Source organism: Struthio camelus, chromosome 18 (assembly GCF_040807025.1).
Source record: "Struthio camelus isolate bStrCam1 chromosome 18, bStrCam1.hap1, whole genome shotgun sequence".
In the NCBI taxonomy this organism is placed as follows: Eukaryota; Metazoa; Chordata; class Aves; order Struthioniformes; family Struthionidae; genus Struthio; species Struthio camelus.
The window spans coordinates 5036277-5054274 of NC_090959.1; the positions used below are offsets into that span (position 1 = coordinate 5036277).

A 17998-nucleotide genomic window follows, 5' to 3' on the forward strand; every position below is an offset into this window, starting at 1 on the left:
TAGCTGCCTTTTTCCTGGTGGAGTTGCTGGTAGAGTTAATAGAAGTTTCACAACTGTGTTGTTATTAATGGACAAATCCACCAGAAGACTCCTATCAGCCTTCAAAAAACCATTAATGTTACTGGTGGAGTTATTTTCCTTATATTTTAGTTGAGCTGGTGCTTAGATTTCAAGACTCAAAACTAAAATGATGTGAACTGTAACTGCTCCACTGTGGGTCAGTTTGCCACTTGCAGCAGACAGTATTCCCTACAAGTAAGCTCTTATAAGCTTGAAATAAGTTAGAAGTAAGCTTGAATATGCGGTGGTCCCCCCGTAAGTTCTTGACAGTCTTTTAAATGCTTCTCCCTGCTGATTCCTGGTGTTGCATTCGTCATTAGGCAGTAACAGCCACCCGAGGTAAAAGCCAGCAGTGTTCTCTCAGCTTGTACAGGTTTTGCCCCTCATACTGTTTTACAATGATTATGACTCAAACCACAGGAACCATGAAGCTCCTGGCGACGCTGGAGATGACTGAAAGTACTGTTTTTGTTTGTTTGTTTTCCGCTCATTTCTGTTTCACTTTCCTAGACCATGGTGTAGGAGACAAGCCTAAATATCAGCAAAATGCCCCTAATGACACCGCGATGGAGAAAAATAAACAACAATAGTGTAGCTTTTTCCCCACCACTGTGAGGAATGGTAATAGTAGTTTTGCATTGTGCTCAAGCCTTTTACAGTGGCTAAGTCTGTGTGATCACCTGCAAGCACCGGACAGCTTAGCTCTGCCCGTGCCCTGGACGCGGAGCAGACCTGAGCACCAGGAGACGGCGGCTGCTGTTGCTGTGCTCGCCCTGGCCACATAGCTTTGGGTTTGGAGCTGGCTTGTGTTGTCTGCTCTGCTTAGATCACAGGCAGAAATTACTCAAATATTAGCCTGAACATACCACGTAGTATGTTCTCTCTCTCTCACCCAAAGGTAGTTTTCTTGTAAACTTTGGCGTAATTATTGCTCCCCAGGAAGTGTGATAGTGTGGGATCACTCCATTTCTGCAGTCCTAGCTTGCAGGAGTTGCTGGCAAGCGCGTTGTCTGGTGAACGCAGTGCAGCATCTCCGTACAAACTTTTGGCCTGAATTCTTCGTCATATGTCTGAAAAATGTACTTGCCCATGTACAGGCATAGAAGTAGCAGCTAATGAGCTATATATCAAGCTATATAACAATCCTTGTGCACACATAGACACAGATGCCCACGTCCTTTTGAAGCTATTTCCAGTGGAGAAATATGGGTTGATACGTACTTGGAAATTATGGTGCCTGATATGAATATGGTGCCTATTGGTGCCTGATTGCAATAATGCATAATCCTTTCTTATAGAAGGTGAACATGAATTTGAAAAAGTTTGACCTTTGGAGTCTCACAAGACTTCTGTGCACCCTAGCTAAAAGTATTTAAATGGTGCATAAACTTTGTTCCAAAGCCCAGCACAGAACTGATTTCATTTGCAAGGGTCAAATTCACTGCTGTAAAATTCTTTTTATTTTCCTCTAAAACTACTTACAGAGGTGAATGAGTCCACAGTTTAGTTGAAAAAAAGTGCTCTGATCTTGTTCCTGTGTGAACAGATGAATATTTAATATAAGGGATGTATTTTAATATCAGTGATCTAATATTTAATTAGTACTGAATTTAAATCAGTGACACACTGATATCGGTGGTTAATAAACTGATACAGTGATATGCTAATATTGGTGATATTAATATTTAATATTAGTGGTTTGATATCAAAGTGATATAATTGTTCTAAAGCCCTAGGATTTATTTGACAGTCAAGAAAATAAGGAAAAAAAAAGAACTGGATGAGAACTGGTTTGGGGTTAGTCACACTTGACAAACTCAAAAGTATTTGATTTTTTTGACCTTTTTAGAAACACAGTTTTCTAAAGCAAATAAATTACTCAATTACTCTTTATAGCAAGCAGTAAGAAATTGTGCTGATGACTGTGATCTTGCATTGTGATCTGATAGTAAGCGTGAGTTTTCAGATGTGCCAGAGCTTTATACCATCCCTTAGGCCATTCTCTGTAAGATCGTTTGCTCCACTCCGCACTGAATCATTAAAGCTGAAGGACAGCTTTATTTTGCTAAATCACTTTGTCAAGGCTAGGCTTGGCATTGCCCTAATAATTTGCTGAGTGTGTATGTCTGTAGCATAGCTGAGTACTGCCTTGCTCTACCTTGGCAACACTTTGCATTTTCTGTTAGGGAAAGCACCTCATTTCCTCCGGCTGCAGAACGTGGAGGTTAACGTGGGGCAGAACGCAACCTTCCAGTGCATTGCTGGGGGCAAGTGGTCGCAGCACGACAAGCTCTGGCTCCAGGTAAAGTGATGGTATTTTTTTCAAGTAAAAATAAGTAGATGGGGAAGGACTGGGTGGTGGGACAAAGTCCTTTCAGTCAAGATCCTTTTTGACTTGTTTTAAGCTGATGAGAGTTCAGGGTGACAAAATATGATACAGAAGATGAAAAAATGGCCAATGACAGTAAAACTGTGGTTTCAGTCGAATGCCCACATGCCTATAAATACCCAGCAGTAAAACAGAAAAGAAAGAACAAATGGACTATTTTCTCCCTTCTGCTTAATATGCAACCACCTTTTTTCTTGCCCTCCCAAAATGTCACTGACTCTGAATTGTGGACAATGCGTTAAGGTGGAAAGATGCGCTAACAGGAAGGGCCTAGGATAACTACCTGGATGGTGCAGAAAGGGCAAAGCCAGTTTGTACCCACAGTGTTTCTTCCTCCCAGTTTTCCTTGCTTGGGTTAATACTAGACCATTTCTTTTAATCACTCACTGAAAGACTTCAAGATAAGAGAAGCAAAATCTTCCACCTCTTTTTGTCTGCCTTCTCGGTTGGATTTGAAAGATTCACTCGTGCTATTCATGTGGGTATGGTAACAACTTTTAATAATTGATTTTCCATTCTAGAGTCAGAAATGGAAAATTTAACAAACTTAAAAGGTGAAGTGCTTGCTTCCCAGTGAAGGGCAAAGTGATTTCTTCAGCCCTTTGAAATGCTCAGAAATGTGGAAACCTGACATTACCGCTTTCTACACATAAAGCTCTTAAAGGAGCTTTTAAAATAGTAGAACTCTTCCTTCTTCTAAACTTCTGTGCCGTTAGACTCCTGACATCCCGAACAAGTTGAGAAGACTCTGTTACTCTATGTACTATTCATGTAATCAGGGCCAACACAGAGCTTCAGAAAGTTTAAGGAAATCAACAATTTTTATTTGCAGGTCAGACTAATGCGACTGAGGCCCTGATTTGGCAAGCATGTGCCTAGAGCTCTTCAAATACAGTAGAATTGAAATCTATATATTTTCCTGAATTAATGCCCTAAGGACAAAATTCAGTTTCTTTACTGTGGCATCTATAAAAAGACATATTTGCAACATCTTCTGAGGTGGAGAAGAGTTACCCTTGCAATAATTGCTATGGTATTTATTCAAATAACTAATAGATTTTCTCATTTTTAAATTTATTTTAGACATGTTGATAAACTTTAGAAATAATTTCAAACTGAGTCTAAATATTTGGGGATGAATGAGTTTATCTAATAGCAAAGATGAAAATTAGTACCGGGAAAAATATTGGAGTTGGTGAGAAATGCAGTTGGCATTATGTGAAATGACTTGACACTTGCTTTACCTGTACTGTTATCATAGCTGTTAGCCTAGCAATTCAATTTTGATCTGACATTTCTTAACCTATATTGTACTTTTAGCATTCACTGAGATGCATTTTGCTATATTCTTTAGCTTTTTTGAGTTCTTTCTACGAAATCCTTCCACAATTACAACTAGATGTATATAAAACACTTGTGACCTGAAGCAATGTGAACCTTTTTCCATGAGAAGCAGGGGTTTGGGAGAAAATCATTATGGTTGCTAGTGGAAACTTGTTTTCTATTCTTTAAAATTGAAGCATTTAATGAAAATAGCCTTGGAAATACCACAAGCAAATTGATTACTGGAAATTGGCAAAACAATATTTTGTTTTGCTTTGAAACTCCTAATAAACTAGACCAACTGAGCAAGTTCAGGTGTTTGTGCTGTGTAGAACATCGGTTTCTGGCTAGATCTTCATCTGTCTGATTTCCAGTTATGAAAATGTAGTCTGGCATTGGTTTAGAGAGGCTTTTTGAGCAATATTGGACACGGAAACATGTTTGTGTGTCCAATTAATTTATTTAAGTTGGTCCTGAAACAGAATTTTACACCTGCAAGTGCCAGGTGTACAAAATCTGTTTGTTTGCGTTTTTCCAGGTGTGCAAAATCTATTTATCCGTGGTGTTTTCATATGCTAGCTAAGCTTCTAAATCTATCCTGTATGAATACGTAGTTGGAACTGTCACTGTCCAGCCCTTTCAGTACGTTGAACACATCAGACATGCAAACACTTTTCAAAAATTGAACAGACAGGAAAACCTAAATAACCCTAAATATATATCCAAAAATATTTAAGCCCATTAGGTCATACAGTCCATACATGCCAATTTTGTAGGGATATGGCTAGCAGTCTTTTTTGAGAATTCGTACTTACATGAAGTCTAACCTAGCAATGTGAACATGAAGATCTAAACAGTGTTAAGAAGCATAACGAAGACTGAATTATCCATGAATGAACAATCTGTATGTCCTCATAACTTGCGTTATTTTTGTATGCCTTTACAGCAGTGGAATGGAAGGGACACAGCATTAATGGTGACTAGAGTGGTCAACCATAGACGTTTTTCTGCTACTGTCAGCGTAGCTGACACTTCCCAACGCAGTATCAGCAAGTACCGATGCGTCATTCGTTCCGATGGTGGATCTGGAGTTTCGAATTATGCAGAATTAATAGTGAAAGGTAGGTTGTATTAAAGCAACGAGTTTATCTGATGAGTATTTCTTCCCAGATAGCAGCTATGTGTAAAAATTACCGTCCTATTGGACCTTCCTCTTTTATTCAGATTAAATTTAAAGAAGGAAAAAAGGGTTCTAAGTGTCATGAATTTCAATCATTTTTCTTAAAGCAGATATCTGAATCGTGGAAACAAGCTCTGTCTGGATACAGCCCTGTTTGTAAGCTCTTGTAATGATGCGTGGTATTTATGGATCCTTTTAATGTGGATAGCTGAACAATATGGCTGTCAGTTAGCTTCATCTGCCTTCCTTTAGTGTTTTACCAGACATAAATCATCCTGTGATGGAGTACTGTATGTCAGAAGAGTCTGCTCAAGGCTACTGGGGGTAAATGATGAGACTGATTCTTCTCATGTCCTGAAGTAAACAGCAGAGATATTGGTAGTCCTTGAAGGAAGCTTGAGTTTTGGCCTCTGTTACTTACTACGATTTAAGAGATGGCGCTGTGCCTGACACGTGCCATATGGTGCTTGTTGAAGGATGTAGAACTGGAATGGGTAAATTAGAAAGAGAGCACCCATGAGGCATGGAGTAAAGTGCCATTTAGTGTGCTGCCTTTGTTAAACTCGCCTTCAGCTACACCACAGGGATGCTTGTCCCCTCTTAGGAGGGGAGTTCAGAAGGTGGCTAAGTCAATCTTGAGCCTGCTCCATCCTGAGTCTCATCTTACACAGACATGGGTGGAAGGAATTTGAAGTATAGGGATGCTCATAGAATATGATTTTATTGATCTCAGTATTTTACTTTTCTTTGAAAGAGAAAGGCTGCTGTAGAAACAAGATCACTTTGGTGCACTGCAGTACTTCCTACCAAATTCCTATGGCATTTGGCAGTCAACCTGCAGACGCCCTTACAAGGTCTCAAATGTTGAGGGTTGTGTGTATTCAGACTGCACTGTTCCAGTGAGATGCCAAGAGCTCTTAACTTCCACTGAGGGATCTTGCATCTGTCTTATTCACATGTGGAGGAATTAATTCATGATTGAAATGGGGCTGAATTGCCAGTAGTGGCATATCTAGTATTGCATTATAACTAAACAGAAGGAAGGCAACCTTCCAGAGGAACAGATAGCAGAATGTGCAAAGTAGGGTATGAGCCTGACGTTTTATTGTGTAACAATTTGAGAAAGAAAAAAGTAGAAGAATAAGTTGCAAACAGGAGAGGTTGGTCTTCCAACAGGAAAAACATTGATAAATTCATTGCTGGATTATTTAGGCAGACGTCCACCTAGATGAAATTATGGGAGAGTAATATCGAAGGAACGTTCCTTTTCTCCTTGTTCCTATTTGGTAAGCAGGTAAGGTTAAGTGGTTCATTTGAGGTTAGTTTGATGCAGCAGTGTGTCACACTGGGATTGCATGGATCAGTGCTTCCAAAAAAGTCTAACTAATTTTAGGGTGGATAATAACAAATTTGTAATGCGTGCACACAGGTTGAAATGAAAGCAAACTGGAATTGTTTAATTCTGAAGAGATGTTTATTGAATTGCAATAATGTACTTGGGTATACATTAAAATAGTCTGTAATTGGAGTTTTGCTCAATTGACAGTCCTGTCCCTAAACCCACTAAATCTAACCTAATGCTCTGCCTCTCGTGTTCCTTTTGTCAGTCAGTTAAACATAAAACTGTAAGGGATTGCTTCAACAAAGGTCAAGGTTTAAGAGTCTCTGTGTGTCTTTTTCCTGTAAAGAGCTCAGTTTGCTTCCCTAGGAATAAGATTTTTTTTTTTTAATGGTATTGAGATAGGAAAGAGAAACTTGCGTTTCTTGACGTTGCATGATTGTGATTTGATAAATACAGAAAGGGAGACTTTGCTTTGAAGCACACATACTACTCCTACCCTTTGCATTGGAGCAGTAGATAATCTATTTTACAGAACAATTTGATCAGTGAAATTAAAACAAAACAACCCTCCCTCCCACAGGTCCTACCCTTACTCATCTATGTAGACGTTAGTGTTGAACTAAATTTAAAAAGGAGATTATTGCAAAGTAATTACTGGAAATCTTGCATAAAAGACCAGAACATTATTAGTTTCAAATTATTACATATTACATATTTAGAAGCAGGCAATACATTCAGAGTACTGAAACAAAGCTTTCCTGTAGAGCCATTCACTGTTTATGCTAATACCTTTCTGTCTTCTGACTCGGTTCATACAAGCCTCGTAGAATTGACAGTACATTTATTCTTCTTTTTGCACAGTAGAAACATAATAGTCAAGCAAGAGAAACCCATCATTTCCATCGGTGTACCTTACCATCCTATGCTGCCCCAGTGGAAATAGCTCTTCTCTAATTCTTATCTCACTGTTGCACATATAGTAATTTAGTACAATTTTGTCCAGGGCAGTTTTCAAAAGACCCAGAGATTCTACATCTTTCTACACTGATCGCATACAAATGAAATACTTCTTGTCTGTAATTTTCTTTTAAGTTAACTGCATGGCCATTGCTCGTATTCTGAACTAAAAGTGGATTTTGCCTGTGTAAAGATTATTTAAAAGACTGTGAAACTGGATGGAATCTGGGCATTTACAATCAATATTAATGATATAATTCAAATGTCCTTCCAGGAAACCTGTCACGTCAAGTGGTTCTGAATAACATTTCAAACTCTGTGTATGTGTGTGTGTGTGTGTGTGTGTGTGTGTGTGTGTGTGGACACACATCTCCTAGAGGTTTGTTTGGCAATTGTTTTTCTTCTGATCCCTTTCAGACATTCTGGGTGCCTAAATCAATTACTTAACCGGTGATAAAAATCAGTTGAGAGCTGATAAAAACCTATAACTTATTTTTCATGAACTATTTTTCTTCTCTGGCTTTTACTCTCCAGAAAGTCCCTGCAAATTATTTTAGTGCTATTGGATACAAATTCTTTCAAGGCGTACGTGGCGTTCTCCCACCTGTGCGCTGTTACAGGAGAGCTACCTACCGCCTAGGATACATTCTGTTTCTCTTCAGTTTTCTTTGTTGCATTTCAAAGCATTTGGTTAGTCAACACGGATGAAAAACAGTCTGTCTCTTAACTGAGTGGCTTTCTGTCATCGTTGTGATATTTGGGACACCTTGGCTTTTTATCTGTCAGTCTTTTCTCGAAGTTTTTAGACATGAGAAGCTGATGCCTTGAGTGACACCAGAGGCAGAGGTGGCTCCTTTTCTGGAGTTTTGCTTGCTATTTTTTCTCTCATCCTTTTCAGGGATGATGCTTTTCGCTCTAATTGCATCGCCTGTTTATTAACGCCCCAGGTGCACAGGGGAGGTCCGCTCTAGTGATCTGAGTCATTTCCTTATAGCACGCACTGGAATTGAGAGAGAGAGGAAAAAAAGCCAAAAAAAAACCCCACAACCAAAACTGTCCGCTCATCAGAGCCAAGATATTCTCATGTGAAAAGAATGCTAAATAAGAAGATATTTTTTTAAAAAAAAGTACTGTGAAGAAGCTCCTGTTTTAAATATACTGTGCAAATTCAGGATTCTCATTTAAGAAGGCAGACTTAACAAGAAAACCTTTACAGGCTGTTGTGACTCTGTCAGGGTTTGTAATAGGAGCTATGTGCAAACAGTTTCAATTATTATTAAACAGCCGGAAGACCTGTTAGGAGAAAGAGCATCCTGGATCTTTAAAAAAAAAAGTCAAAAATGAAAAGATCTGCGTTCTATGACTGAGCCTTTGACTTGGGCTGGAGGTGGCCCTAGAAACATCCTTTCTGGCCCTCCATAGGTTTCCATGAGTAACACGAGTGGAATTATAGGTATGAAAGAATATAATACGGAGTTATACACGTACCCAAGAGCAGAGCTTCTGTCAGTGTGGGGCAAGTGAGCGTCGCAAAGAGGAAAATAAAATTGCATGCAACATACCTGCTTAAAATGTCCACAAACTCCTAGGTCTTTCATTGCATCTAAAGCATTTATTAAGAGAGGTGGTGGATATCAAAAGGATTCTTCCACGTGTTTTTAACTTCATGCTTGGGGAATAGATGGTTCTGAATCCCAGGATATTCATGCCAAAAATACTTATTAAAAGTAACAATATCCTTGTCATCATGCGGTAATAAAACTACCCTTGCTAAGGTGGTACTCAAGTCCTCATATTTCAGTCACAGCATTGGTAGTGGTGAATTGGAAAGTACCAACGTATTGCAACACTCTTCTTGTGCCCATGAGCATAGCTGGAGGACCAAATCCAGTCCCTTGCTTGGAGCTGTTCAGGAGATGAGCACAGCTGTGGTCAGTAATACATGCATTTTAGATTTTAATGTTAAAAGTATATTTTCTAGCATGCATAATGGAGTTCGGTTAAGTAGCTGAAATGCATGAAAATTCCTGTCTGAGTCACTCAGATTGCAAAGTTGCTGGGTAGATTTGAATTTTCCTGCTTGACTAAAGCAAGTTAATCAAGATCCTTGAAGTTATCACCTTGTGAACAGGAAAAAGTCTCTTTTGCTGATTCTACCAGCAGTATCAGTGAAGCTGTGATAATAAGGGTTTCCCTTAGGCTGACTGCTATCTCTCTCTCTATTTTACCGCTTGACAGAAGTAGGCAGTCTGCAGAATTTGCATGTACAGTGCCATGAGAAGTGTAGATTTGATAAGGTCTGTAATGATGTTGCTCTTTTGACCTCCGCACCAACACACTACAGTGTGTGTGCGCGTGCATGAGAACCATTTATAAAGGTTATGCTGGCTTTGAAATTACTGAACACATGCGAACAGCTCTTGGATTGTGTAGTGCCTGGAAAGCCACTTACATTCCTTTATTTCTTTGTAGTTACACTGACATAGGAAATGTAATATTCCTTTCCTTGGTGTTCGAATCTGGCGAGCAATTACTCAAACTCCTCATTGCTCTATTCTAACTGTCTAGTTCAACAATTGTCGTCTAATAGCGGTTGGTTTAGCTCGGTTTTAATCGTTAAGCGGGTAAGTGGTGAGAAAAGGGGGAGGCAAGAGATTTCAAATGCTCACTCCCCTTCAGCAAGTGCTTTATCTTTGCTTTCTCTTATTTCAGTCCAGCTAATACCTTTTTGTGTAGTGGATAGGGCAGCTAAGAGGAGAAAGTCACTGTTTTGTAGAAACTGGCTGTTAGGAAAAATGATAAGTGTTCTTTCAAGAAGAAACATTTCCTCCTTCTTCCATTTAACCCCAAAATAGAACTGGGAAATGAATCCCTTTCCTTGCGATCTGATTGACGCACCCTTTATACACAGGAGCTGATTTTCAAAACTGCACAGTGCCAAATAGACTTGCAGTCAAGCTTAGATGTGTGCGTTCATTGTTTCTCACATTTGCATTAGTCATGGAGGTATAAATTAGAAGCATTGTGTTCAGAAAGAATACAAGACTTCAGCTGGGATTCAAGGAAAATTCATAAACCCAAGGCTTTTGATAATTCAATTTTTTTCGTCTTCAACTTTTCATACTACTTTCTTCACTAGCCCTTTTGTTTCTACACCAAACCAGTAGGGACTGTTGTCTAAAGTCATCCTTCTTGTAGCCAACAGTGAAATTAATATGATTTTCTTTTCACACCACTGGGTTCAGTTTCAGGAATTCGTTGAAAGACCAATGGTGTGCATATTAAAAATTCTGAGGCAAATGCAAGTCAAAATTTTTGTTTTTATTTGGATTCAAATTTCAGTGGAGAGTGATAGAGAGGTAGGCATGGGATGAAGTTTCTTGAGCTTATTTTTAATGTATTATTTACTAAATGTGACTGTTACTGCTGATGTATAAAGCTCTTGATGAAATGCAAGGGATAAATCTAATAATAAAGGAGGAATTGTCTAGTTTGAAGAAAAGACAGATTGCATTTCCCGTGTAATCTCAATGCCATCAGTCAAGAAAATTGAGAGGTTTGTAGGAAAAGATTTTGGGAGAAAAGAGAGAAGTGTTTTTAAAATATACTGATATGCCCAAAAACAAAGATGAAGCAGAAAAAGCTCAATTAAGTATCCTTCAGTTCTCCAAGAATGAAAGAGCGTTATGGCCAGTTGTGTTTTTTCTGCCTTATTTGTGGGATTGTCTCCAGCCCCACCACGCGGGCGGTGGCTCCTGCTGTGGCGTTGGGGACAGCTCGTGGCACCGGAGGTTATGCAGTCTGAGAGCCGGCAGGGAGCGTTCCCGGCGGGTCTGAGATAGGCACAGCTCTCACCGCTGAGTAGCATCTCTCAGCATTATTTTTCTCCTCTCTCTCTCAAGACTCTAACAAGTAGTTTTTCCTTACGTGAAGATGTGGTTAACTTGGTAAAAGGCTTGACTGAGTATAACTGAAAGATTCCCTGTGGGCAGAAGGGAGCTTTCTCACTGCTTTAAAGTAAAGTAACATTGTGTTTGGGTGAAAGCAGCAGTTAGGAACTGCCTTTCATATTTTATCTGTGTCGTGTTTCCTTTGCTCCCCATTCAAAAGGAACAGAAAGAATCTCTGAAGCAGAAAAATACTGGAAGCAAAAGCATCATGGGGGTGAAAGACCTTCTCTTCTCTCTAGATCCCTTCTGCTTTTGCTTGACTTTTGATGAATCAGTGTTGTAGGGGAGACCTCTGAAGAAAAGAGAATAAGCCTTGTTCTCTCATCTGCAGTTCTGAGAAGTGTCTTCCCCCATTAGACAGTACAAAGAGGAAAAGGGGACATCAAACAAACTTTAAATAAATGAGCTGTCTTGTCATGCTTTAGCAGACACCTTTTTGCTTGATATCAGGGTGTCATCGATCCTAACTTATTATGAATGTATTTTGTAAAATTTTGATTTGCAGATAGATGATGTGATCCAACAATTAGTGGAAATGAAATGTTTTTTGTTGGTGAGTTTTCCAGTAAACAATATTTATTTATTAACTTTAAATTTTAGGGAGAGCTCCTAACAAACTATGCAGGTGGCCAAAGTAGAGATGCAGGCAAAAACAACTGTTCGTTTCAGCCTGCCTAGGATTCTGCTCAGGTTTGCCCCAAAGATGGACAAGGTGATAGCACATATTTCATGCTGCCTTACATCTTGCAGAAAGATACCAGTAATGTGACTTTCCAGTATATTGCCTTTAAAGTGTAAAGAGTATTAACTCGGGCTGTTGAGTTTTCAGTGCTGGAGGCTCCCATTTGCTGTAATTTCCATTTTTCAGTCTGCAGGGTCTTGCAGTTCTTATTTATTTTTAAAGGGAAGGTTGGAATAGCAGTTACTTTGCCAATATTACTTCTCCTCCCATTAGCTTTCTAGGGTACTTGCCAAGCGTAGTCAGAGGAGAGAATTATCACTTTATATCACTTTTTCTCTAGCCTGTGCTGCTGTTTCTAGTAGGTGGGCTCCTGCTAAATGATGCCTATGCTTTCCGTGCCGTGGTCAGAGCTCTCAGCCTTCACAGTATCTGGTTAAACTTACCTGGAAGATCAAAAGCGACTGCGCAGGATTTAGTTCAGGACTGTTGGTTCTCAGGCAAGAGCATCAAATGCTGGGACATGTTCCAAATACCAGTCATTTTGCTAACTAGGAACTTACTTGAAGCAGATGACTTGGCAGCTCAGACCACCGGATATGTGCCATTGTAAGATGCGTCTGACAGCTTTGCATTGTTGTGTCTTTTCAATGTCTTTTTTTTTTTTTCATATGATGAGTTGATGGCTTCTGATGCTAGTGTGACATTATGGTGCAAAATCACACTTTTTTAATGCTTATGCCTTAGCTAAAAGACTTGGTGTGAAAATTAAGTTACCTACATTGTTAACTCTTTATTTAGCTCGTCTCCTACTTCTGCCTGTTTAATTATAAGGACAGTATTAATAGGCTTACAGAACTTCTGAGAAATGCAGACTAGAACCGTTCTTGAATCATCTGCTCCATGGTTATAATCCTTTTAAATGCTTACAATTCAAGAGAAGACCCTTAAGTTATCATCTATTGTCAGACTGCATATTGGTGAACAGTCTGCTATGATTTAGGCTAATTTTGACACTTGCGAGATATATTTGGTGGGTAATTCATAGGTATGAGCTGTTATCTCAGCAGGAAGGAGATCCTTTTCACATCAAAATATTACTTCTGCTGCTGAGGAAAAACTAGTGCTACAACCTACAAAAATAGTGCTTCAGTTAATAGTGAAGTATGGTCAAGGATGCATCAGATTCTCTTGAGGTGTGCAAGGATGATCACTGATCCGAGAGCCTTGCATAAGGATAAACCGTGTGAACAGAGAGTATGTTTACAATGCAGTGAGCCCTATAGATCCCATCTGCGCAGCAAAAAAACAAATGAATTTCCAATGAAATCACTAGACTGTTCCATGAATATAATGCTTCCGACTGACATGATTATTGGAGCTTTTAAGAATTTTGCAGTACTAGGCCCCCGGCATGAAGTGTAGTTGCTGATCTATTTCTGACACACAGGAGTTACTGCAGCTAGTAGGCTTTTTCCGACTCCTTAGTTTTTTTGAACTGAGGAGTTCAAAATCAACTGTGAAAGGTGGATGGTTTCGTATCCCAGACTAGTTCCTCTGCTATCTTTGACCTGACCTTGGTGTTAGTTTCCTTTGTAGCATGGTGAGACGCTGCTTAGTGAACAGTTCATTTTTTGGGGGATGAATGAAGTGTTTATGCAACTCTTTTAATTAAAAAAATACACATTGCAAATCAAAATACAGAACACTTAAATGCAATATATCGGTTCCTGTGCTAAAGAGCATTCCTTAAAAGTTTTTGTATAGCCTTTTCTCCTTTGTGCATCTTGAACCACCTTTGATTGTGCTGAAGCTGAAGCCATCTTAATCCCTCTTCACATGCATGTTCTGCCTTCCTAGTGACTTCCAGGTCTGTCATCAGTGAGCCTAAATATGCAGTACAAACCCTTCTATCTCCTTTACTTTTGGCATCCTAGCACAAAAGTTGCTATCGACCTGCTGTATGAGCACTTTTAAAACTGCTCTACTGTGTGTGTGGAGGTGATCATTTACAAGTTGAAGGGGTAATTCTGAGGGAAAGCAGAAGCTTGCAAGTTTGGGAGGAAGGAATGATGGAGCCTGTAAACACTAACAGGTAGCTGAGTTCATGACTAAGGAGATTAGCATTAAGGCAGCTCCAGAATCCTATTAGCTTCCAGGCTAGGAGGTGACAAAAGTCTTTTGAAGCTTATTAGCTGTACTGAACGGAGGCCGTTCAGCAAACTTGTGTTAGGTATTCAGGTAAATGGGGTTTTTAAAATTTGCATAGCATTTACCTCTGAATGATGGAGCTGAAATGCTTTGCTTTGCTTAACTCCAGGGGGAAGCTGGGTTCTGCAGCGCTGGTATTGTTTGCATTTGTCCCATCTGAGTAGAAAGATTAAAGAACAAGTTTCTACATTAGGAAAAGAAGGATTGATTGGAAGTTAGTTGCCCACTCAACTGTGAGATTATCTGAGACAAGAAAATATTCAAATTTGCAGTCTAAATTGAGATTTTGCAGCCCTGCTTCTCCACCGTTGTGCAGTTGAAGCATCTTCTATTCTTCTGAGCAAGTAATTTCCCAGCACCTGTTGCAGCTCTCAGGTGATAAAATCTAGTTTCCACAGAACCACTGCCACAAAATCTGCTGTGCCATTTCTTAGTTTCCACCTGTTCTGTTAATCGTTCTGCCACATTAAATACCACCAGTTGCTCCCCTCTCTTGGCAGTGCTGGGACCCCAGTTTAGCTTACATCCTTAATGTTACCTTGCCTTGCTGGGACTCTTAGATCTACAGGAGGCTATAGATCTAAGAGCAAAAAAAATGGCTAGGCAGCAGTTGAACAGTGTGATTACTGCAGGCCCAATCACTACTGTAATCATTAGCCTGTGGATTTGAGGAGAAGCAGAATATGAAGTTTCCTAGCTCTCTACAGTCACTATAGCCTTCTGAGCAGTTACAGCATGATACCTTCAAAGCGGCCTTGGAAAATCCTGACTTCTTCATAGACCTCTCCTGGTCTTGCTCGGTTTCTCTGACTTACCTTTTATTATAAATAATTTCACTTGCATCATTGTGTATTGACTGTCATTTGCAGCCCAGTGCTATGCTGTACAAACACGTAAAATCCCCTGTCTCGGGTTATTGCAATCACCTTTCTCTTTTTTACCGAGGCCCCTCCCTAATGTCTCTTGCTTGTCTCTCTTTCTCAGCAGGAAACTTCCATCAGTGCATATCTGTATGTGAGGAAGATGCAAACAGCTGCAAGACTTAAGCTATCTGTCTTTGGATCCTATAACTCAGTCTTTGTATGTATTTTACTGTCCTATTTATTAGCCTGCAGCTAATACTGAATTACACGACAGACTACAACTTACAAATTGTTTGTTCCTCAGCAAGATACAGACTTAAATTAAAATGGAAAAGGTTTGGATTGCTTATTTCCTTAATTTTCTCTTCTTACGGCAAATTCAAAAAAAAAAGCTCTATCTTGCTGCTGCTGCTTCCGAGTTTTGGTTTGACTCTTGTGAACAGCGCGGACGATATATTGCATTCTAAAGGCTAGCATAGTATTAGTTAGTCTTCTAACCCAGGTTGCCTACTACAAAGTGATTTGTCAGAATTTTCCATGATTGTGCGGCTGAAACTCTTAAGTATAAGCTTTTCTGTCCTTGCTCTCCTATTGTTCTCGTCCACCTTCCTTCTGCTTAACTCTACCTCTGTCACATAGTCTTGCTTTACTTGAAGAGTTCTGCAGATCATTTCCTTTTGTTTGCTGTGTGTCAGGAATATGGTACTTCGTGGATGAGGAGGAATTCTGGTACATTGGTTTCGTTACATAGCAGCGAGGGCATTCAGAATGTGCAGCGGTCACTTGGCTTGTGCAGTGCTGTATGATTACTGTTGTAGTTACCAACCCAAAGGCTCTTGAAAATGGAAATCTCGTTGCAGGCAAAAATGTTGTAGATGTTTCTAGATAGCTAATTATGAACAGTCCTAAACCAGTAAAATATTTGATTTCTTTTTTAAGATTTAAAATTGGAAATGTTCACGTAGTGCTAGCTTTAAATATGCATGCAGAGCTCTGAGAGCACCAGTCTTGATTTTGTATATGACCTCTGACAACCGAGTGCCATATTCATTCTCTACTCCCTACTAATAAAGGCCGAGACATACATTAAGAGCTGTATGGATCAGATGACAAGTGTTCAAGGCACACAAGGCTTAACTTCGCTATTTATAATTGAATTGCACACTGATAGTAATTGGAAAAAACACATTCTGTGTCTGCAGGATGTAACCTTTTTACCATATGTATGGTCCTCTCCAAAGCTCTGCCAGTGGGATATTATTTAGCATTAGTTAACACTACATTTAGCCGAGGTGTCCAAGGAAACTTACTCTGTTGTAGAATAATCCTCAAAATTGCCATCACTTCTTTTTCTGTCTCCTCCCTGGAATCACAATACTGAAACAGTCTTTGCATTTGGATTGTTGTCATTTTCTGGGCAAAAAGAAAACTTCAAAGCTCTTCATTAAAACTGTAGTAGTTTTAATAGGAACTAGACTCTTCCATCTTCCAAGAATTACTTTCAGATTAGAGGATCAGAATTGTCTGCGTGACTCAGCCTCATATAGCAGCTCTATACTTGTAACAGCTTTATGCTCATATATAGCAGCTCTATACTCATAGGGAAATTTGTTTATTGATTCTCATATAACGAGTCTCACTTACAGATATAGTGTCAGACTGAAAAATGGTTTAATCTAATTTGACCTTCTTCAATATGCAAGCCATAGAATTTACTAGTCATTCTTGCTCATGTGCATAACATATGAATAAAGTAGAATAGTTTTAAAGGCTGATTGATTTAAAGTTTTTAAGTGATGCAGAATCCTTAACAACCTTAGATAAGTGCTTTGAATACTGAATTATTTTCACTGTTTATCTGTACCTTATTTCAAGTCAAATGTCTCTAGCTTCTACATCTAGCCATCAGATCCCAAGTCCTTCTGCTAACTTTAATAAATCTTCAAGTATCGAGTATTTTGTCCTCGTACAAGTGTAGGAACTCATATTGATCATGATCTTGGCTTTGATTATCTCATTTAAGTGCCTTAAGTTTCTCTGCAAGATCTCTTGTTATGTTGAAGCATTGCTTTCAGTTCTAGGGAAAGCACCTCAAACTGGACTTGCACATGTATCCGTGGAACGTTTGCTTTTGTTTCCACAATGAGTAGATTTGCTTAACGTATCCTCTGTCTTGTTATGAAATGGGAAACTTCTAAGTGCAAGGAGATAAATTTTCCAGTTTTGATGCAAGCCCTCTCCAGTAGTGACAAAGAAAAGAACAATAAATATGTACTGTATGCTAAAGAAGAAGCACTTTTTCACACAGAACTTTTCAGAGCATTTCATGTAGCAGGAGACTGTCTCTGCCTGTGTGATAAGTTTTGGGACTCAATATGGTATCAGAACGAATGTACTAAAATTTAGTGAAAGACCTATAAGGAAGTGTAGTGAATGCCTCAAGGAATGGCTTTAAGGAGATGACTTCTACTAAAGTTGTTGGGTTTAAGTTCAGATAGGTAACTTAAAAATTATTTATCTTCAGACAACCTTCTGGTATCTGTCACAAAGAAAATGAGTATCTTGATCCCCTCCAAAAAGGCATCTCTATATCACAAGAAAGCCTTCATAATTGGGGGACACAGGTATTTTTTGCGCGAACTTCTACAAAGCTCTAACAGTGGCTATGTACAATGAAGGCTGAACTCTTTCCATATTACCACAGCTATGTTCCCTGGCATGTCAAATATGAGATATTTTGAGGCATGGATGGATCTTGCGCACGTCCTGTCTCTAGCCTTTGGATCAATGCAGATGTGTCCCTGGAACCGTGTGCTGTTTTATCAATGTTGAACTGGCTACCAAAAATGTGGGCAAAAGAATAAATGAAGTGGTACTGCTTGTGGCCATCTTACTCTCCGATAGCTATGAACTCTTTCACTATCATTTTTGTTTCCCAGCTCCATAGCATATGTGGTGGAGATGGGTACCTCATCTAGGAGATTAAGTCTCTGGAGAGTTAGGATGCCAGCAGAGTGCTTCTCTCTGCACTTGTGCACTTTAAG

The 17998-nt window shown here is 39.3% G+C and overlaps 1 protein-coding gene across 14 annotated transcripts in view; it reads left to right on the forward strand.

The window, feature by feature from the left end:
* Nucleotides 1-17998, forward strand: part of PTPRT (protein tyrosine phosphatase receptor type T) — a 469240-nt gene that overhangs the window by 183523 nt on the left and 267719 nt on the right. For 13 of the 14 annotated variants that reach the window (XM_068912406.1, XM_068912401.1, XM_068912399.1 and 10 more), the window contains 2 exons: nt 2247-2362; nt 4719-4893. The exons of the other annotated variant lie outside the window; for it this stretch is intronic. In XM_068912406.1, coding sequence (XP_068768507.1) covers nt 2247-2362; nt 4719-4893 — 291 coding nt within the window. The remainder of the gene's footprint in view (nt 1-2246; nt 2363-4718; nt 4894-17998) is intronic. 14 annotated transcript variants of the gene reach the window in all.